General features: G+C 43.2%; 1 protein-coding gene across 1 annotated transcript in view; it reads right to left on the bottom strand.

Annotated features, from left to right (window-relative positions):
• Positions 1-23,660, bottom strand: part of EEF2K (eukaryotic elongation factor-2 kinase) — a 77,500-nt gene that overhangs the window by 30,852 nt on the left and 22,988 nt on the right. Inside the window, exon 2 of the mRNA XM_006871942.1 lies at positions 6,413-6,513. Coding sequence (XP_006872004.1) covers positions 6,413-6,513 — 101 coding nt within the window. The remainder of the gene's footprint in view (positions 1-6,412; positions 6,514-23,660) is intronic.

Below are 23,660 nucleotides of genomic sequence, written 5' to 3'. Positions count from 1 at the left end.
ATACCACAAAAGCTTCTTCTTGGAAATACTGTTATTGCTGCTAAGTGCCGTCGAGTCGGTTCTATCTCAGAGCGACCCTGTATAGAGTTTTCCAAGGAATGGCTGTGGAGTTTGAATCACCGACCGCGCATTTCAAACTGACATGGCGGTCCAGTGCTTGTCCTACAGTGCCTCACCAGGTCTTGGAAGACTTACGGAAGAGCTCTAACCTGGCCTGTGGAGTTGCGATCAGTCAGCACTGGCTCGGTGAGACTGTAACACACATGCTCTGCCCCTCAGCCCAGTGTGGGGTAGACACTGCCTGTGACCAAAATCATTAGTCAGTTTTATCCCAACTCTAACTGCTGGTGGGAGTTCCCGGGGGCTGTAAACAGCTACTGCACTAGGCCGCTAACTGAAAAGTTTGAGTCTACCTAGAGAGGCATTTGAATTTCCTAGGCCTGACCTTTAAAATTTTTGTTTTTGATAGGAGGGTGGAACAAGATGGTGCTTAAACCAGACAACCCACACTGTCCCCCTACTACAGCAAGACACGAGAAACCAAGCGAAGCAGAGACGGATGACAGTCTTGGAAACAGAAGGATGAAGAATTAGATCACACACAAAATGTAAGTAGAAACTTAATGAAACAGTAAGCAAAGAGATCTGAATTGTAGGTGCCATGTTGAGACAAAACAAGGAGCATTCCCTGGTGAGGAGCACAGGAAAGCAATTTCACCAACAGGAGACAGAGATCCAGTGTAGACAAATCTGATATGAAGCAAGGTTCTAACCTGTACCTCTCCCCAGTAACAAGCAAGAGTTCCTAGTCCCTTCATCCAACATCATAAAAGGGCAGATTTCCCTGAGGGAGAGACGGTAATAGAAACCATACGAAAAGAACAACTAGAAATCAAGATTAACAATAAAATATCAGAACTTGGTAACTCAGTGAATGGGCACAGAGCGGAACTGAACCAATGAAAGAAACAGTCAGTGAATTAGAGGTCAAATTTCTTGATACGAATCTGTTGAGGAACCATCTGATAAAACAATGGAGGCAGATGAAGGAAGCCTGCGAGTAATGTGGGGCACTGTTCAAGAAGAATTTACACATAATTGGAATTCCAGAAGAGAAAAGGAAAAAAACAGCATAAAGATTTTGAAGATTTATTGACAGAAACCCCCCCTAATATCATGAAAGGCAAGAAGGTTTCTGTGATAGTTAAGGTTCTGTGTCAACCAGATTGAGCCAGCATTCTCAGAGGTTTGGCAGTGAAGATGTAATCACCTTCCACCATGAGATCGAATATAATGGAATCACTTCATGGTAAGATCTGCTTAGAACAGTCAGTCCGTTAAAATAGTTTCCTTGAGCTTATGGCTTGCCTCTAAACTATTACACACTCAGACAAGCCTTGCTTGCTTTCTGCTGGGTTAGGATCCTGCATCTGACCTCTGGTTGTCTGGGCCTGAGTCAATGGTCTGTGATCCTGGGAATTGTCAGCAGCCTGCTAACTTACTTGCTGACCTTGGATTCATTTGCCTTTGTATCCAGAGTCTGCCGTCTGACCTGTAGGTCACTAGCCCCTGCTTCTATGTGAGTCAGAAGAAACCTCCAGCTGGACATCTGACCCACAGACTGGGAACTTGCTCATCTCTACAACTGTGTGAGCCATTTCCTTGATTTCAATCTCTTTCTTTCTATATCTACATATATAAGTATCACTGATTTTGCTTCTCTAGAGAACCCAGTCTAAGACAGACTCCATCCATGAAGCTTAATGAACCCCATACAGGATAGGCCCCAAAAGACAGTCACCAAGACATACTGTAATCAAACTTTCCAAAATCAAAGACAGTGAAAGAATTTGAGCAGCTCACGAAAATAAAATACCACCTACACGAAGGCACCAATAAGACTAACTGCTGATTTCGCCACAGAAACCAATGCTGAAGACATATTTAAAAGACTGAAAGAAAAGAATTGGCAATCAAGAATCATGTTTTGAAAAACTGACTTTCAAATATAATGGCGAGCCTAGGACATTCACAGATAAACAGAAATGAAAGATATCTGTAAAAATTAGACCAAACTTACAAGACATATTAAAAGGAGTCCTTCAGACTAAGAACCCACAATGCATTCTTAAAAATTCTGTGCTGAGTTATTTTTGTCTTTGGGCTTTCTTTTTGTATCATTCATCATGATGAATCTTTTATATTTTTATCCTCTTTATTTTGGTGACAAGATTTATCCATTTTCTTTGTGGTTACCCTTTATCTTCTCAAGTTTAAAACGCTGTATTATATGTGGATAGTCTCTCAGCTTCCTCTCCATATGGAAGATATATAACTATCCCATTTATTCCTTCTTTTCATTTTGAAATTGTCATCATGTACAGATTGATAATACTAGTTCCTGTTTTCCAGTTTATATTGCTTTTGGGAGTTTTTTACATGGTTTGGTAGTGTGATGATGTTATTGTGTGTCTGGATCTTGCATTGTTGTTGTGAAGTGCCATCAAGTCGGCTTGGACCCCTAGCGACCCTATACAGCGGTTTCCAAGGAGCTGCTGGTGAACTTTAACTGCCGACCTTGCAGTTCAAACAGGTTTGCCGTCTGGCGCATTAACCCACAGCGCCACACCAGGACTCCAACTTAGCCCTACATAAACACACTCAAAAAGTCTCAGTTGGCAGCAGAAATTCACAGTGAACGCAAATGATTACAAGACACAGCAGGGCAGAATGGATAAAGAGCAAGACCCATTGGTATTTTGTCTACAAGAAATACACCTTACACATATAGATATAAATAGGTTAAAAATCTAAGGATGGAAAAAAAAATCAAGCAAACAGTAACCAAAGGATAGCAGGAGAGGCAATAATACAATAGACTGTAAGTCAAACTCTGGAGTCCTGGTGTGGCGCTGTGGGTTAATGCACCAGACTGCAAAGTCATTTGAACTGCAAGGTCGGCAGTTCAAGCTCACCAGCTACTCCTTGGAAACCCTACACAGGATCACTATGGGTCGGAACCGACTCGACAGCACTTCACAACAACAAGTAAAAACCCATCATATGAAATAAGGAAGGGCATTTAATAATGATTAAAGGGTCAATTCAGAGTCCTGGTGTGGTGCTGTGGGTTAATGTGCCAGTGCAAAGTCATTTGAACAGCAAGCTTGACAGTTCAAGTTCACCAGCTGCTCCTCAGAAACCCTATACAACAGGGACGTTATGGGTCGAAATCAACTTGGTGACACATAGCAACCACAAACGGTCAGTTTAAAAGGGGGGGAGGGAGAAAGAGTCCCCACTGAATAGTTTTCACCTTGTCTAGATGGGTCTGCTTAAAAGAGATGGGGTTAAGATTCTCATGAGTCAATAGTGATTGTTATCGTGACTAATTGTGACTGTCACAATTGCAAAGGCAGAAGTTTTGTAACAAAAACAGGGGAGCAGTTAATGTTACAGTCCAGAAACAAAGGACCCTAGCACCATCAAGGGAAAGCACAAGCGGAATGCAGGACGTTATCCAGAGAAGCAGTGACACCACAGATGGAGGCAGAGATAGAAACACGGAGAGATTGGAAGCAGCTACTAGATTCATGGGAAGAGAGGGACTAAGAGATGGTGGCCAGGAGGCAGACTTGCAGAATGTGCCCTTTGGTGGGGTAAATTATTATATATGCCTGAGTGTTTAAAAAAAAAACAGAGCTAAAGTGAATAGAGAGAAATACTGTTAACTAATGGTACACGGAGGGGATTATAATCATTGTAATGAAACAAGGTGTATGAGCTGTTGAATGTAAAACCGATGAACTGTCCTGTAAACTTTCACTCAATCCACAGTAAAAACCTTAAAGATAAACAAACAAAAAAAACCCAACAAAGGGTCAATTCACCAAGAGGACACAACCATAATACGTAGGCATGCACCCAATAACAGGGCTCCAAAGTACATTTACAAATTTGCCATTGAAAAGCTATGGCGTGGGGGTGGGGGTGGGGGTGCTACAAAGGCAAGAAGTGACTGGTTTACAAGCTTTCAAGGGGGAACCAGAGGGCCTGGAGGAAGGTAGAATCTCCAGTGAGTAGTATTCAATCTGTCTAGGCGGGGCTGATGAAATGAAATGCAGAAGGGTCTCTTGTGATACAATAGTGAATAATTGTTATCAGGACTGATTGTGAGGGTCGGAAATGTAAAGGTAGATGTTTTATAGCAAGGAGGGGAGTGATTAACTTTTCTGTCTAGGAGCGGAGGTCCCTAGGGCCATCAAGGGAGAAGAGCAGAGAGCGGGACCCTACCCAGAGAAGCAGTGATGCTTGAAATGGAGCCAGAGATGATGACGTGGAGCGATGGAGCAGCTGGAGACTTTAGACCCAGAGAGGGAGAGGTGCTCTATGCTGATGGCCGGAGGAGAGGGGGCAGGCTTGTAGTGTATACCCTTTGGTTAGTTGATGATGCATGGAGGGGATTGGAACCACGGCAATGAGACGATATACGATAGAATGAATGTAAAACTAATGTTCTCCCATGTAAACTATCACATAATTCACAATAAAACATTTAAGAAAAAAAAAAAGAAAGAAAAGCTATGGCGCTCAGTTCTGTTCTGACACACATGTAGTCACTATGAGTCTGAAGCAACTCAACAGCAATGGCTTTTATTTGTTTTAGCTGCCTGTGACTTTAAGCCAGGTTAACAGGAAGGGGCCCATGTCCCTTCTTCTCTCGGATTCCTTATTATGCTCAGCTCAGAACAAAACCTCCATGTACTGCGGCCCTTCCCTGAGCCGTGCAGACTGTGGAGCTATGCTCTTAGTGAGGCTGGCCTTGGAGTCCAGCTCTCCTGGGTCTGAGCCAGGCTCCAATAGCAACTAGCTCTATGTCCTTAATCAAGTTACAACCTCTCTTAGCCTGTTTCCTTACCCATACCCACTTCTCCTTTCCAGGCAAATGGACAAGCTACACTTCTCACCCCCTTGTAATGAGGTGAGTCCCTGTGACTAGATCTAGCCAATGAAAGTTGTGCCATTTTCTGGGCCAGTATTTAAAAGTTGTTGTGCAGCGAGTATCCTCTGTCTTTCCCTGAGCTCCCCTAAAGAGCTGCCCAACTCTCACCTAACACTGTAGGAATGAGAAATACACCTTTATTGCATTAAGTCTCTGGAAGAGTTGTTACTGCAGCATAGCTTAGCCTGGCCCTGCCTAACACATACCTGATAGGGCCAGTGTAAGAGTTACATGAGATCATTTAAGGCACAGTGTTTTAACCAGTTGTCATGAAGTCAAATCTGATTTATGGTGGTTCATGTGTGTCACAGTGGAGCTAAGCTCCCTAGGGTTTTCAAAGGCTGATTTTGTTTTTAAGTAGAATGCTAGGCTTTTCTTTCAAGGTGCTCCTGGGTAGACTTGAACCTCCAACTTTTGGTTATCCGCTGATGAATAAATAAGGACTAGAATCATCATCATCATTATTACTAGAAGCAGTAGTGGCGAAGTCCTGGTGTGACACTGTAGGATAAAGCCCTGGTCTGCAGGATTGGTTTGAACTACAAGGTTGGTGGTTCAAACTCACTAGTCCCTCCTTGGAAACTGTATACAGGCTCACTATGAGTTGGAACTGATTCAACGGCACTTAACAGCAGTAACAGTAATGGTGGTGGTGTGCTGTTGAACCATTTCGGACTCAGTGACCCTGTATGGAGTTTCCAAGGCTGTAAATCTTTACTGGAGCGGAAAGCCTCATCTTTCTCCCACGGAGTGGCTGGTAGATTTGAACTAATGGCCTTGCAGTTAGCAACCTAATGCATAATCCATTATGCAATATTCTGTTTTTGTTGTTTTTCATTCTTCTTTCTGAAACTCCATGAAAACCCTTCCACTGGGACCATCAAGGGAGAAGAGCAGAGAGCGGGACCCTACCCAGAGAAGCAGTGATGCCTGAAATGGAGCCAGAGATGATGACGTGGAGCTATGGAGCAGCTGGAGACTCTAGACCCAGAGAGGGAGAGCGACTGTGTGCTGAAGACCTGGGGGCATGGGGGAAGGATTGCATGGAGGGGATTTTAACCATGGCAATGAGACGATATACGATACAATGAATGTAAAACCAATGTTCTCCCATGTAAACTATCACATAATTCACAATAAAACAGTTAAGAAAAAAAACAAAACACTTCCAGCCCTCTGCGGTTTGTAGCAGCCAGTGCCTTTAGTATGCATAAACAGGGAAATCTAACTGCTCTTACTGATTTTATTATTCCCTTCTCCTGGCCCCCAAAGGCATTTGGGCCTGACAGATTAGCCGATAGCTGCTGAGTGGAGAACACAGGGCAGAGAAGTGAACAGGAGCAAGACTCACAGCCTCAAAAGACTCTTTGGTGCCTGGTACCATATAATCCCCCCAGACCAGCTGCTAACCTGTGACGCGTGGCACATTCTGTGGCGATATCTTCAAGGTGGAACTCAGCCCAAGGGTCGGGCATGTGTTTGGCCTTCTCAATTGCATGTTTCCAGGTGTCCTGTAGGAGGCAAAGGAAAGTATTAGGCCCCTGGGACAATAAAGTGCAGCCTCTTCCACCCCGTTATTTCCTGTGGTGTTACCCACTGCTGGAGAGACAGACAGCATCAAAAACCCAAACCCAATGACATCAAGTCCATTTTTTTTTTTAATTTTTAAGTTTTTATTGTCAATTATGTGTTAGTTTGCATGGGTGAACATTATCTTTACATTCATCCTATCGTATTTTGTTTCATTGCAATGATCACAATCCCCTGCATGCATCCCCATTTTTATCCATTCAAACCATGCCTCAGTCTTTGTATCCATGAGCCCTGTTGTTCCACGTTTGTGCTTAGATCATTATTTACCTCTGTCCTATTTAGCCCATGTAAACCTGCCTAGCTAGTCTCCCATCCGCCTTATATTTCCTTTCCCCTTCCCCTTCTAGTGTATTAGCCCCCACCGCCCAGCACCAAACTATCCTTTGCCTATTCCCTACCCTGTGCTCCACCCTTCCCTCCCTCCCCTTGACTCCACCCCATATACCCTGGTAACCAATAACAACAAAAAATATTTGTTTTAATTAAAAAAAATAGAAGTTAAATTTTCTCCCCCCTTTTAGTCAAGTCCATTTTGACTCACTTGACCCTATAGAAGAGAGAAGAATTGTTCCAGGCGGTTCCAAAGCTGCACTGTTTATGGAGCCACTGGTGGGTTCAGAACGCCGACCTTTCAGTTAACAGCTATGTGCTTCAACACTGCACCACCAGGCCTCCTTCAGAAGGATCAACGAGAAGGAAATACTCCCCTTCCCAGGAGCACTGGTAGCACAACAGATAAGCGCTTAGCTGCTATCTGAAAGTTGGCAGTTTGAACCCACAACCTGCTCTGCATGGAAATAGACCTGGTAATCTCCTCCCATGAGGAGCTCTGGTACTGTAGTAGTTATGAGTCGGGCTGCTAACCTCAAGGTCATCAGTTTGAAATTACGTCGTTCCGTGACGGAAAGATGACACTTTCTGCTTCTGTAAAGATTTACAGCCTCAGAAACCCTATGCAGGGTCGCATGGCACACCACCACCACCACCACCACTACCACCATCTGTTCCCATAAAGATTGTTGTTGTTGTTAAGTGTTGCCCAATTGGTTCCGATTCACAGAGACTCTGCATATGTTTACCACGGAGCAGCTGGTGGGTTTGGACCATTAACTTGCAGTTCAAACCAGTGCTTATCCAATTCAGCACCACATCAGGACTCTTCATAAAAATTGTTGTTGTTAAGTGCTGTTGAGTTGGTTCCAATTCAGAGATCCTGTATAGGGTTTCTGAGGAGCAGCTGGTAAGTTTGAACTGCCGACCTCGCAGTGCTTTATTCCATAGTGCCACACGAGGACTCCTATGGAGCAGTTCTACTACATTCTACGAGGTCACTACACGTCAGAATCAACTTGAGGACAACAGGAGTTTATTATCCTGTCGAGAATACTTTCCCAAATATCCGATTTTCACATGGGCACAGCTCTCCTGCAGGCAAAACACACATATCTTGACGATACAACAACCAAAGAAGAAACAAAATATGGAGAAAAAAACCACACCCACTTCACCTGTAACCCAAACATTGAGAATGAAAACAAGATACCACTTCCCTGTCCTGGCCCATCCCCACTGGACTTGCAAATGCTTTAGTCACTGGTAATAAAGAATGTGGACCACAAGGTCAGAATTCAAACCCACCAGCTGCTCCTCGGAAACCCTACACAGGGTTGCTGTAAGTCAAAAGCAACTTGATCGCACCCAAAACTGCAACAATATAGACCACCTGGTCAGTTCCTAGGGGGAGGGAGACTAGAAACCTTTTCTAAAAAAAAAACAAACAAACCTCAAAAACATTTTCTAAAAATCTGACAATGTACAAAAAAATAAAAGCATTCCTTTTTAAGGCCAGCAATTCTACACCTGACTCTATACTCTATCCTACAGAAATACATACACGAGTGTGCAACCATATGTACAAAAACCATTTTTGTTTGTGTTGGTAAAAAAACAAATTCAACCCAAATGTTCATCTATGGAGATTTAAAATATGACACCTATAAATATATATAGGTTTGACATACGATAGTTCTACATACGTATTTGGAGTCGTGGTGTGGTGCTGTGGATTAATGCACTGGACTGCAAAGTCATTTGAATTGCAAGGTGAATGGTTCAAACTCACCAGTCACTTCTTGGAAACCCTTTACAGGGTCGCTATGGGTGGGGATCGACTCGACAGCACTCAACAACAACAACACGTATGTATTTATATGTGCTGCAAATACATCCATGAATATAACAGAGTATACAGGGGACAACATTGTAAAAATTTCTTAGCCAGAACCAAATATCTTGAGAAAATGAGTCCAGTGGATGTGGGGCTCAGGACGATCCTCTCAGGGGACAAGAAGGTCAAATGGCATAACATAGTCCACGTGATGTGTTATATTAAACCATGCCTAGTAAGGTTTAGGACTCCTGGTGTGGCACTGGAGGATCAATACTGGACTGCTAACCACAAGATTGGTGGTTCAAACCCACCAGGTGCTCTTAGAAACCCTACACAGGGTCCCTATGTGTCGGCACGTAACAACGAGAAGTAAGGTTGAATCAGACAAGTGGTCCTTCTTAATCTGCTGTTGTTAGGCGCCATCTTGTCGGTTCTGACTCACTGAATCTATGCTCAACAGAACAAAACACTGCCCCGTCCTGTACACTCTCACAATTGTTGTTATGTCTGAGTCATTGCTGCTGCCACTGAGTCAATCCATCTCCTTCGGGGGGTTGGTGGTGGCAGGGAAAGGTCTTCCTCTTTTTACCTGACCTTCTACTTTACAAAGTATGATGTTCTCCAAGGGCTGGATCTTTCTGAAAATATGCCCAAAGAATGAAAGACAAAGTCTTGCCAACCTCATCTCTAAAGAACATTCTGGCTGTGCTTTTTTCAACCCAATTTTTTTTTTGTTTTTCTGGCAGCCCATGGTACTGTCAACATTCTTCATCAACATCATAATTAAAATGCATTGATTTTTCTACAGTCTTCCTTATTCACTGTCCAACTCTCACATGCATATGTTGTTGTTGTTGTTAAGTGCCATCGAGTCGGTTCCGACCCATAGCAACCCTGTATAGGGTTTCCAAGGAGCCGCTGGTGAGCTTGAACCGTTGATCTTGCAGTTCAAAGGGCTTTGCAGTCTGGTGCATTAACCCACAGCGCCACGCCAGGACTCCTCATGCATATGAGGTAACTGAAATACCATAGCTTGGGGTCAAGCCCACCTTAGTTTTCGAAGTGACATCTTTATTCTTTAACACTAAAAAGAGGTCTCTGTCAGTAGATTTGCCTAACGGAATACGTTGTTAGATTTCTTGACTGATGCTTCCATGAGTGTTTATTGTGAATTCAAGCAAAATGAAGTCTTTGTCAGCTTCACTATTTTTCTGTTTGTCCTGATGTTATCTATTGGTCCAGTTGTGAGGATTTCATTGTCTTTTTCTGAGGTGCAATTCATCCTGAAGGCTGTAGTCTTGAATCTTTATCGATAAGTATTTCAAGTCTTCTTCAATTCCAGCAAGCAAGGTTGTGCCATCTACATATTGGGTTGTCAACCACTCTTCCTCCAATCCTGATGCCTCATTCTTCTTCATATAACCCGGCTTCTGGGATTATTTGCTCAGCAGACAGACTGAATAACTATGATGGAAGGATACATACCTGGCTTACACCTGTCCTAATTTTAAACCATTCAATATTCCCTTACTCTGTTACACTAACTGCCTGGTGGGCTATATATAGATCCTCAGGTTGCTGTTGTCATTAAGTGCCATCGAGTTGGTTCCAACTCATAGCAACCCTGTACAGGAGCAGCGGGTGGGTTTGAACTGCTGACCTTGTGGTTCGCAGTCCAGTGCTTATCCCTACAGCGACACACCAGGAGCACAATTAAGAGTTCTGAGATTCCTACTGTATGCACTGTTATCCATACTTTGTTAAGATCCAGGAGTTGGGGGTGGGTAGCATGGCGGCTCTGTAGGATAAACACTATACCTTGAACCACAAGGTCAGTGGTTCAAATCCAACAGCTGCTCAGTAGGAGAAACTTGAGGCTTTCTGCAAAGATTTACAGCCTTACAAACCTTTCAGAGTCTGTGAGTGGGAACTAAGTTGCCAGCACTTAACAACAGCAGGGGTGGGAAGGAGGAGGACAGGAAGAATAAATGGGGATGGAAAAACTATGCTGATTAAAGGTAGTGTTGCACACCCAATAGTTGTAATTGATGTCAATAAGTTGTTGTTGTTAGGTGTCGTTGAGTCAGCGCTGACTCATAGTAACTGTAGGCACAACAGAACGAAATGCTTCCTGGTCCTGGTCATCCCACCATTATTGTTACACTTGAGCCCATTGCTGCTGCCATGGTGTCAATCCTCCTCCTTGAAAGTCTTCCTCTTTTTCTCTGACCCTCCACTTTACCAAGGGTAATTAATGTCTTTCTTTAAGGAATGATCCCTCCGGATAATAGGTCTGAAGTATGAGAGGCAAAATTTGGCCATCCTTGCCTCCAAGGAGCATTCCGGCTGTCCAGAAGGAGCTTCCAACACAGACCTGTTTGTTTTTCTGGCAGTCCATGGTACTTTCAGTATTCTTCTCCAACGCTGTCAATTTGAGGCCACTTTACTTGTTTTCATGTAGGCATTATTGCTAGAAGTTTCCCTCTAAGTCTGTCTTCACTGCATCCCATACGTTTTGGTTTGTTGTCAGATTTTCCTTTGACTCTGAGAAACTTGTGATTTCTTCCTTGACCCACTGGTAGTTTAATAGCACATTGTGTTTGATTCCCATTTGTTTGTATATAAATCTAGGAAAATTGAAAGTTGTCAAAAGTGGAAAGGAACTCATAAAGATCGATATCCTAAGCATTAATGAACTGAAATGGAGTGGATTTGCCATTTTGAATCAGACAATCATATGGTTTACTATGCCAGGAATGACAAATTGAAGAATGGTGTCACCTTCATTGTCAAAAAGAACATTGGCAGAGCAATCTAGAAGTAGAATGCTATCTGTGATAGGATATTTGTATGCTTACAAAGAAGACAGTCACTACAATGATGAATATTTATTCAGGTTAATGTACCAACCAAAAAAGATGATGGAACTGAAGAATTTTACCAGCTTTTTCAGTCTGAAATTGATCAAACATGCAATCAAGATGCAGTGATAATTACTGGTGATTGGGATGTGAAAGTTGGAAATAGTGAGGAGAGATCAGTAGTTGGAGAATACAGCTTTGGTGATAGAAATGATGTTGGAGAGCTCATGACTTAATTTTGCAAGGACCAAAGACTTGCTGTGGATGTTGTTTAGTGTCATCAAGTCAGTTCCGACTCATAATGACCCTGTATCGGGTTTTAGAGGTTTTAAATATTTGTGGAAACAGAAAGCTTCATCTTTCTCCCATGGAGCATCTGGTGGGCTTGAACTTCTAACTTTGTGGTTCGCAGTCCAGTGCTTATACTATTGAGTCAAAGACTTATTCATTACAAATAGCTTTTTTTCAACAACGTACATGGTAGCTATACCCATGGACCTCACCAGATAGAAAACACAGGAATCAAATTGACTACATCTTTGGGAAGAGACAATGGAGAAGGCTCAACATCATCAGCCAAAACAAGGCCAATGGCTGACTGTGAAAGAGACCACTAGTTGCTCATATGCAAGTTTAGGCTGAAGCTATAGAAAATGAAAACATTTTCAACTCTCGGTGTCTCCCAGACATATCAGAAAACATGCTGTGGTCAGTCTGTCCGCCAGCAGTTTCTGCACTCAGATGAGATATTGTACATTACACAATCTTTCCACTGAAGGATGCAGTCCCCTCTCTCTGATTACTCTCTTCCCTTCTCTGTTTCTGCAATTGCATTTTTGTTGGAAAATCCACACGCAGCGAGCCAGCTCTCTTTGGGACTGGGTGTTGCCCTCCAATTTTGCCCGCTGCTTCCTTCCCTGCTTTGTTGTTGTTTTGTGTGGTGTCGTTTGTTCCTCCTCGTGGCTGCCTATGTCTGCGTTGACATTCAAGGAAGTATGATCAGACCTCCCTTTGTTTCAGGAGGAAGAGGGGGTGGCACTCCCCCAGGACCTCTGAAAGCAGCCTTGTTAGTTTCAGAGCTCTAGTGGCCCTGGGGTGCTTGGGGGAGCAGGATCCATATAAGCAATCCACCTCCTGGCTCTTCTGTAGGGAACCACCTGTTCCTATCAGTCTAGCAGTCAACGGGTACTGGTTGGGGGCGGAATAGACACACTCCAAATGGACACCCCCTAAGGGAGGTCTACTTTGTTGCTACCAGAGCCCACCCCATAAAATGCTGGCTGTGGGTGTAGCTTCCACTCAATATCTGCTTCCTAGCATACAGCAGCCTCAGTTAGTAGTCCTTAGTGTTAACTGTAAGGAGGAACAGACAGATGCATACAGCCCCCAGGAAGGTCTGTCCTGCTGATATGTAGGGTGCACAGGGAGGCAGGGAGAGAGCTGACCACAGGAGTGCATGCCACTAGAGGGTGCTTCTGGAGAGTCTGCAACAAGCTGGCACCCACCATTACCAGGTTGGGGAGGGGGTCATGGTCTGATTGGGCTTGGTTGCTATCACTCTTCCAGGTAGACCGTTGCCTGTGAGTGCAGCCTCATCCGACACTTCTGCTTCCTAAACAACACAGCAGCCTCTGTCAGCACTAACCCTAACTGGTTCCCCTGGACATCTGTCCTGTTGGTTCTAGAGGCCGGAGCTGTGAGGTGCTGGGGTGCCCCAGGAAGCAGGTACTGTGCTGACTAGGGGAGCAGACTCCACTCCAGGACCCTTCTGCAGCAATTCACAGCAGGCTTGTAGGTTGACAGTATAGTATCTGGGTGAGAGAGGGTGTCTGTTATACTCCAAAGGAATCTCCAGAGACCTCTTGCTATTAGTATGTTTGGCTTTGGTAGGTGGTTGTTATTGTTGCTAAGTGCTGCTGAATTGGTTCCAACACATAATGACCCTGTATAGGGTTTTCAAGGATCAGCTGGTGAGCTTTGAACCTTGTAGTTCAAACCAACTTTGCAAGAGCGCATTAACCTGGAGCGCCATACTAGGACTCCTTGGCTCTGGTAGAAAGGCCACTAAAGATGCCTGCTTCTCAGACAACAGCAGCCCCGGTCAGCAATCCTTAGTCCCCACAGGAAGGGAGAGCATAAAGGCCTGAGCTGACTCCCCCAAGGGGTCTATTGTGTTGGTTTCAGAGGCCTGAGATATGGGGTGCTCAGCAAGGCTGGGGGATGCTGGTTGGGGCAGGCAGACTCCACTGCGGCCCTTCTGTAGCAATCCCTAGTAGGGTTGCAGTCTACAGTGTCCTGGTGCGGGAGCTGCTGGCAAACACCACATCAACTCCCAGGGAGATGTGTCTTGTTGCAATTATGAAAAGAAAGCAATCTTCTAAAGGGTATCGTAGTATAATCACATTTTTTGTCACAAAACCCCATTGTGTTGCTTTTGTGATCCCAAGGTAGAATCCTTCCTGCCCTCTCCAAACACACAAACCTACACCCATTTGGGGAAGCAAGCCCTTCTCGCTCTTTTCCAGTAAAACCTGAACCCTGCATTCTTCACAGCATCCATGAGACCAAACCTCCCTTCTAGGCCAGAGGCATGAGCCATAGGGAAGTGGACGAAATGACAGGCAAAGTCCACAGCAGTTCTGAGATGGGAGGAAACACACAGGACAGAGTAATTTCAGACACCCTCTGCTCTGTCATCTCACCATCACTCTGCCAGCTGGCCAATCTCTGTGGGAGCCCACCTTCCTATTGACTCAGGTCTGAATGGGGCTGCACCCTGCCCATATCCCGGACCTGACACCATCATCTGATTCCACTCAGAGGAGTAAAGTCTCAGAAAGAGGAACGGAGGCTCACTTGCTAGAGCTTTCTAAACCCTGGGGAGTTAAAAACAAAACAAAACAAAAAAAACACACCAAAAAACCAACAACAAAAAAACCCTCAACCATTATTTTTCTTCCAATGTGGAAACTAATTTGTGCTTATTGAAAGAATACAGAAGACAAAGGAAATACAAATGTGCCATGTGCCAGCCACCCAGAGCAACTACCAACAATTTGTTGCTAGTTACCATTGAGTTGGCTGCAACTCATGACAACCCACATACAACAGAACGAAGCCCTACCTACTCCTACACCATCTTCAGGATAGTGGCTACGTTTGAGTCCATTGCTGTCATCTTCCTAGTGCCTTCCAACCTAGGGGGCACACCTTCCAACACTATGTCAGATAGCACTCTGTTGTGACCCCTAAGGTTTGCTTTGGTTTATTTTCACAATAGATCTCCAGGACTCTTTTCTCTTAGTCTAGAAGCTTCGCTGAAAGCTGCCCAACATGGGTGATCATGCTGGAATCTGAAATACTGGCGGCATAGCTTTCCATCATCACAAAAACATGCACAAAGTATGACAAACTGTCATATAGGTAATGCATCAAAACTTTGGTTTAGTTCTTGTCCGTATCTTTAATACATATTTTCAAAAATAAGATAAAGATCACATTGTAAATATAACTGTATATCCTCACAAGATGAGTCCATAGGATTTTGTACTTTATTCAGTTATCTTGATTTTTTTCTTTCTGTTTCGAAAATATGATCTGCCTACTGTAAAAACAGTAATTACTTCACCAAAAAGGACATTCAGTAGCCAACAAATACATAATACTCATAATCCTTAGTCATTCCAAACCCCCCAAACCAAGCTCATTGCTATTGACTAGATTCGGACTCTTGGAGGTCCAATAGGACAAAGTAGAACTGACCTACAGTGGACTCCTGGTGTGGCACTGTAGGATCAGCACTGGACTGTGAAGTACATGGTCGGCAGTTCAAACCCACCAGTCGCTGCTCAGAAACGCTATACAAGTTCACTATGAGTCGGACCCAGCAACAGCATTTCTTAGGTGGTATTTTTCATGGAGCAGACTGCCACATCTTTCTCCTGTGAAGCTGCTGGTGGGTTTGTACCACTAACCTTTCTGTTAGCAGCTAGAAACTTAACCACTGCACCACCAAGTGTCCTCATCAGCCATTGGTGTGACTGTTGTCAGGTGTCATAGCGGTGGCCCTATGTACAACAGAACACAACACTGCTCAATCCCGCACCACCCTTACAATTGTTGTTATGACCTCATCATTGTTACCACCGTGTAGTCTTCTTTTTTACTGACTGACCCTCCACTTTATCAAGCATTATGTCCTATTCCAGGAACTAATCCTGGAATCTTGGTGTGGTGCTGTAGGATAAGCACTGGACTGCAAGGTTTAACTTCAAACTCACTAGCGGCATCTTGGAAACCTTATACAAGGTCACCAAGAGTTGGAAATGACTCCAAGGCACTTAAGAACAACGACAATCCCTCCTGACAACATATTCAGAGAATGAGAGACTTTCGCCATCCTCCCGTCTAAGGAGCATTCTGGCTGTGCTTTTACCAAGACAGATTTCTTTGTTCTCTTGGCAGTCCATAGTAACTTTAATATTCTTTGCCAACACCATAATTCAAATACATCGGTTCTTCTAAGCTCTTCCTTATTCGTTGTCCAACTTTCACATGCATATGAGGCTACTGAAAATAGCACAGCTTGGGTAAGGCACACACTTGTCCTCAAAGTGACATCTTTGCTCTACCAGAAAGAAGTCTTTTACAATATATTTGAATATTGCAATACGCTGTTTGATTTCTTGACTGATAATTCCATGAGCTCTGATTATGGAGCCAAGCAAAATGAAGTCTTTGAAAACTTTAGCCTTTTTTTGGTTTATGATGATGTTATTTATTGGGCCAGTGGTGAGGGGTTTTGTTTTGTTTTTACTCTGAGGTGGAATTCATACTGAAGTCTTTGATCTTCATCAGTAACTATTTCAAGTCCTCTTCTCTTCCAACAAGCAAGGCTGTGTCATCTGCATGTCACAGGTTGTTAATGCGTCTTCCTCTAATCTTGATGCCATATTCTTCAAATAGTCCAGATTTTCCAATTATTATTGCACACAGACTGAATAATTATGGTGGAAGGATACAACTCTGGTGTACATCTGTCCTATTTTTAAACCATTCAGTATTCCCATGTTCTGTTCCAACAACTGCCTCTTGGTGTATGTACAGGTTCCTCAAGAAGCACAGTTAAGTGTTCTGGAATACCCATTCTTTGCAAAAGCTATCTATAGTTGGTTACGATCCAAATAGTCGAATACCTTTGCATACTCAACAAAGCACAAGAAAATATCTTTTTGGTATTCTTTGATTTTAGGCAAGATCCATCTGACATCAACAATGATATCGTCGTTCCACGACCTCTTCTGAATCTGACTTGGAATTTCTGGCAGCTCTTGTGCTGCTGCTTCCGTTTCCTAATTATCTAATTATCTTCAGCAAAATTTTAATTGCACGTGATGGTAATGATATTATGAGACGATTTCCACATTCCACTGGTCACCTTTCTTTGGGGCACAAATAAGGATCTCGTACAATCAGCTGACCGAGCACCTGTTTTCCAAATTTCCAGGCATAATACTTTATTTTATTTTAGATACTTCTATATCTGGATTGAGTTCTGGGTGGTGTCGTCATGTATGGTAATCTCAGATTGTTGTCTGTTGTTATTGGTTCTCAGAACAACAGCAATAAAGTAAAACAAACTGATAAGACTGAAAACAGGAGATATCAATTTATAATGGCAACAACTACAAAACCAAAAGAGGGAATATTGTACATTACAGAACTTCATTAGTTTGTTGAAAGATTTCAAGTTGTAGTCCATCAATTCCTGGAGCCTTGTTCTTGCGACAATACTCCCAGTAAACCTTGACTTCTTCCTTCAATATTGGCTCTTGACCAAAGGCTACCTCTTGAAATTGTTGAACATTAACCATTTCTTTTTGGTACAGTGACTCTGTGTATTCCTTCCGTTTTATTTTGAAGCTTCCCACATCATTCAATATTTTGCCCATCTTGTTGTTGTTGTTAAGTGCCGTCGAGTTGGTCCTGACCCATAGCAAACCTGTATTGGGTTTCCAAGGAGTGACTGGTGAGCTTGAATCACTGACCTTGCGGTTCAAACTGACCTTGCAGTCCAGCACATTAACCCACGGCGCCACCCCAGGACTCCTTCATTATTAGAAGTTGAGGCTTGAATTTTTTCCTTCAGTTTCCTCAGCTTGAGAAATGTTGAGCGTGTTCTTTCTTTTTGGTTTTCTAACTCCAGGTCTTTGAACATTTCATTATAATATTTGACTTTGTCTTCTTGAGCTGCCCTTTGAAATTTTCTTTTTAGCTTTTTGACTTCCTCATTTCTTCCACTTTCTTTAGCATCTCTATACTGGAGAGCAAGTTTCAAACTCTCCTCTGACATCCATTTTGATATTTTCCCTCTTTCTTGCCTTCTTAATGACCTTTTGCTTTCTTCCTGTATGCTGTTCTTGATGTCATCCTACAAATCTTCTGGTCTTCAGTCATTAGTGTCTAATGCATCATAGCTCACACCATAGACAAACATTAACATAACATGGATTAGAGCCCTAAATGTTAATACTAGAACTATAGAGATCATCAGTGAAAAAGCAAGGACAAACTTAGCAACTTGGCTACATGCCATAAACTATCAAACAGAACTGAAAACACATAGACAGCAGAAGATGAAACAGATGACTGGGATCTGCTAAAATGTAGATGCTTATGTGTATCAAAAGTTTCACCAAGAGTAACAAGAAAAACCACAGACTGGGACAAATTTTTGGCAATGACATAGCAAACAAAAGACTAATCTCTAAAATTTATAAAATATATCCACGCCTCAACAAGAAGAAAACTAATTCAATTAAAAAATGGGCAGAGGACATGAACCAACATTTTACCAAAGACATTCAGGCTGCCAATAAACATATGAAGAACTGTTCATGATCATTAGCCATTGTTGTTGTTGTTGTTGTGTGCTGTGGAGAGCCTGTAAAGGGTTTCTGAATAGCAGGTGGTGGTTTCGCTTGAAGCGCCAAGTGTAGTTAGCAGTCCTACAAACGCTTATCCTACAGTGCCACGCCAAGAGTCCGTCAGAGATGCAAATTTATAACAGAAAACAATGAATGCTGGCAAGGCTGTGGAGACTCTGAGAGTCTCCTATAACGCTGGTGGAACTGTAAAATGACATAACCACTGTGGAAAACAGTATGTTGCTTTCTCAAAAAATTGGAAATAGAAATTCTGTATGGTCCAGTAATCTCTCTACTTGGTGTATATCCTTCTTGAAATAATCCCCATGACACGAAAAAATATATGCACAGCCATGTTCACTGCAGCCGTATTTACAATAGCAAAACGACAGAGCTAGCCTAAGTGCCCGTAAGTAGAAGAATGGTTAAACAAACTTTGGTACATACCCACAATGGAATACTGGGCAAAGCTGGAAAAGAACAATGGGTCTACCAAACACCTAACAACACGGGTGAACCTAGAGGACATTATGCTAAGTGAAATTAGTGCAACACAAAAGGACAAATTGTGTACAAGACCACTATTGGAAAAACTCTAGAAAAGGTTTCATGTTAAAAGCAGCATTATTTGATGGTTACCATTGATTAAATTCTGCTTCCTTGCCCTTTCAATGTACTGTTTCTGAATCCTTAGTAGCCATCTTCAGGTTTTCTAATTGTAGTTTTAGTATGCTTTCCAATGTTTTCATTTCTTTCAGTGTTTTCCCAAATTCTTCTAAAGTTTAGATCTGTGTTCTCCTTGCTTTCTTTGGTTTTTCTCTATCAGTCTTATACATTCCATATCAAACAGTTGTGATACAGTTTCTGGTATTAGAGTTTGACTCTGTATTCGGGTCCCTTGTGGGGTCACTCTGTCTCATTTCTGTTTAAGTTGAAATTGTCTGTTTTCTCTGAGACTCTGTGGGGTCACTGTATTGATATTTAATTGATGATGGTATGCTGTTGTGTTCTCAGGCACTCACCACCTGTCTCCTGGTGGATGGAGTCAAGACTGGAAGCGGGAGCACAGTGCTTTGCTCACTGGTTGTGTAGTGCAGTTCAGGGTAAGTTCAAAGACCTCCAGAATAAGGGGGGACACTCTCAGCGCCCAACTCCAGGCAGGACCGTGGTTGCACAGGAGGGGGTGACACTGGCTGCTGAGTTGGTGAGGGCAAGGACTAGACAAGCTCCCAGCTACCAAGAGGGCACAGAACAAGGGAGAACCACACCTCCCCTTGCAAACCTCCATCTGTGTCCTCTGCCTGCAGGTGGCTGTATCAACAGCTGCTTGCAAAAGCTAAAGATGGCTACACCGCTCCACACTGGCTGCCAGCCACCTGTTTTCCTTCTCTCTCTGTCTCTCGATCCTTTACAGTTTCCTCGTTCAGTTGGCACTCCATCCACCTCTGTCCTATCCTCTGAAGCTCAGGATGCCAGGATCACTAGCTGTATCTGGTCCCTTGCTCTCCTATGTCTGTGTTGAAAAGGTCTGCTCAGCGTATCTGCTGACTCTGCCATCTTGCCCTGGAAGTCCATCCGTGAACTTTTCCACGTCTCCTTTGATATCCACATATGTAACAAGCCAAATAACATATGAGGGGCACAGCGTTACATATAACAACACTTCCTGTTGTTGTTAAGTGCCATCTAGTCAGTTCTGACCCATAGTGACCCTATGTAAGGTTTCTGAGGAGCAGCTGGTGAGCTTGAACTGCCAACCCTGCAGTTCAAACAGCTCTGCAGTCTGACTCATTAACCCACAGTGCCACACCAGGACTCTATAGCATGAGTTAGAGCACTAATAATCTACACAAACCACAGCCTCTTCAAACCTGAGACCAGAAGAATTATATAGCGTTTCCAAGGAGCAGCTGGTGGGTTTGAACCGACAACCTTATAGCTAGCAGTCCAGTGCTTATCCTACTGTGCCAGGCCATGAACCCCATATATAACAAATCACATAACACACAGGGGTACAGTTATAGAGGTTTTCTAGACATATCTAAACAACTTGTGGGATTGGTTTACTGGGTAAAAGGCTTGGGAGCATAGTTTGGGGAGACAACTTAGTTGCCATAGCATAGTTCACAAATATAATGTTCTACATCCGAGATGGATGAGTAGCATCTAGGGTCTTAAAAGCTTGTGAGTGGCCACGTAAGATACAACTATTAGTCTCTAATCAAATGGAGGAAAAGAATTAAAATAAACAACAGACTCAGAGAAGCTACTCAGCCTGTGAGTCACTTGGACACACTGGCTAGTGTCTTGTTTACTGAGTCTTCTAGGGGCCAAGCCCTGTCATTTGAGGAAGAAGTTCAGAAAAGCCTCTCCCGTCTCCAAATACTTCTTTCATGGCCTGGTAATACCTGAAACTTAACCTCTTCAGAAGTTTGAGTTGGGGCAACTGGGATTCCAAGGGAAAAAAGAAGAAACTAGTCCACGTGACTAAGAGTGCACACAAACCACAGCCTCTTCAAATGGGAGACCAGATGAACCTGATGCTACGCAGATACTATTACCAACCATTCTGTCCAGAAGGTCCTGGATAGAATGAGAGAAAAACAGATGACAAAAGTCAAATTTCTAAACAAGACCAGACGTGCTGGACTGAAAGAAACCCCTGAGACCAGAAACTATTTCTGCAGCTCATCTTTCAGCCAAGCAATAGATTGGCCTATAAACTAAACAGTATCACCCATGAGCAGTGTACTCCCTTAATTAACTATATGACACCAAGCATCCAGATGACAGTTAATGTGGATATTTTCCAGGGTTTTTTCAATGTATTTGTTCACACACACACGTGTTCAAGAGCAATGAACTGTCCCTTACATTCTGTTCTGCTTAATTGGATGTTGTATGTATGTTCACTAGTGATGCAACAGACAGATCTAAGAGTTGACCTCATTTCCTTCCCATGGTTGTATTGTTGTTGTTGTTAAGTGCCATCAAGTCAGTTCCAACTCTGTATAGGGTTGCAACCCTGTGTAGGGTTTCTGAGGAGCAGCTGGTATGCTTGAACTGCCAACCTTGCAGTTCAAACAGACTTTGAAGTCCAATTCATTAACCCACAGTGCCATACCAGGACTCCATGGTTGTATTGGTGATGGTGGTGCGCCATGGAGTCAGTTCTGACTCATAACGACCCTGGATGGCGTTTCTGAGGCTGTAAATCTTTATGGGAGCAGAAAACCTCACCTTTCTCCCGCAGAATAGCTGATAGTTTTGAACTGCTGACCCTGAAGTTAGCCGTCCAACTTGTAACCACTACGCTACCAGAGCTCCTTCATGGCTGTATTGTTGTTGTTATGTGCCGTGGAGTTGGTTCCGACTCATAGTGACCCTGTACAGGGTTTCTGAGGCTGTAAATCTTTACGGGAGCAGAAAGCCTCCTCTTTCTACTGCGGAACTGCTGGTAGTTTCAAACTGCTTACCTTGCGATTCGCAGCCCGATTCATAACCACTACGCTACCAGAGCTCCTTTCATGGCTGTATTAGATATATACAAATTGTACCTTAACTTATTTCTCTAACCTTCAGTTGATGGCTATTTGGATTCTTTCCAATATTTCCTACTGAAGTGTTCGCAATCTCCTATTTAAACTCTGTGCACTTGTGGGTATTTTTTGGAAGTGAAATTGTTGTATCAGAGTTAAAATCTGGAAACAGTTCAGTTCTCCTTCACAAAAGTGCTTCTAAGTTATACTCCAAGAATAAACACATGAGGCAATTAAATTTTAAACAAAAAGGTCACATGATGAATTTACAGGTTAGCTGTAACCTGTTTTAACACTGCATAACAATCTACCAACATTTTATCATTATTGACTTAAATAAATCACCTGACGTTCGTCACTCTTAGACTTTGAGCTTATTACTGGGTTTTCCCTGTAACCTGCAGCAGACATCATTAGATCTAAAACATTTTCTGAATTTCCATCCCTGTACTTGAAAACAACAACAACAACAACAAAAATCAACCCTCCATAAATCTCATGCACATTTTAGCTGCTCTAAAAGGCGGTGACTACCTTTTGACTATCCCTTAGGGGAAGCAGAAGGGTCTTGAAAAGTCAGCAGGCATTTAGTAAAAGGGCTCTGTTTCCGGCCTAGGAGCTCTGGTGGTGCAGTGAGTAAGCAATCAACTGATAACAGCAAGGCCAGTGGTTTGAACCCAGCAACTGTTTCACAGGAGAAAGGTGTGGCAATTGGTCTGTAAAAATTACAGCCTTGGGAACTCTATGTGGCAGTTCTATCCAGCCCTATAGGACCTCTCTGAGTCAGAGTTGACTTGGGGCATGGATTTTTACATTTTTCTCTGCCTGAGTCCCTGCGTGGTGCAAACAGTTAAGACACACAGTTGCTAACTGAGAGGCACCTTGAAAGAAAGGCCTGGTAACTGACTTCTGAAAACTCAGTCACTGAAAGCCCTACGGAACAGTTCTGCTCTGTGACACATGGGGACACCATGAGTCGTATGGCAACTGATTGTTGTTCTCAGTCTGAGACATGTGGCTTTTTGACTGAGTCTCACCCAACTGGTTACTCAGCTGTCTCCTAAGCCATCAAGTCACTAATGTCCTCATCTGATGAGGATTGTTGTTGTTGTTAGGGGCCATCGAGTCGGTACTGACCCAGAGCGACTTTATGCACAGCAAAATGAAACACTGCCCAATCCTGGGCCAACCTCACTACTGTTGCCACACTTGAGTCCACTGATGCTGCCACTTGGCCAAGTCATCTCGTTGGGGGTCTTCCTCTTTATCTCTGACCCTCCACCTTACCAAACATAATATCCTTCTCCAGAGACTGGTCCCTCCTTACAATATGTCTAAAGTATGAGAGATGAAGTTTGGCCATCTTGGCCTCTAAGGAGCATTCTGGCTGCACTTCTTTCAAAACGTTTCTATTGGTTCTTTTGGCAGCCTATGGCACTTTTAATATTCTCCTCCAATGCCATAACTCAAAAGCATCCATTCTTTTGCAGTCTTCCTTATTCACTGTCAAGCTTTCACATGCATATGAGGTGATTGAAAATACCATAGCTTGGGTCAGGTGCACCTTAG

This window comes from Chrysochloris asiatica, unplaced genomic scaffold (assembly GCF_000296735.1).
Source record: "Chrysochloris asiatica unplaced genomic scaffold, ChrAsi1.0 scaffold00178, whole genome shotgun sequence".
In the NCBI taxonomy this organism is placed as follows: Eukaryota; Metazoa; Chordata; class Mammalia; order Afrosoricida; family Chrysochloridae; genus Chrysochloris; species Chrysochloris asiatica.
The sequence above is the reverse complement of the archived record's forward strand: the minus strand, read 5'-3'. Positions and strand labels throughout refer to the sequence as shown.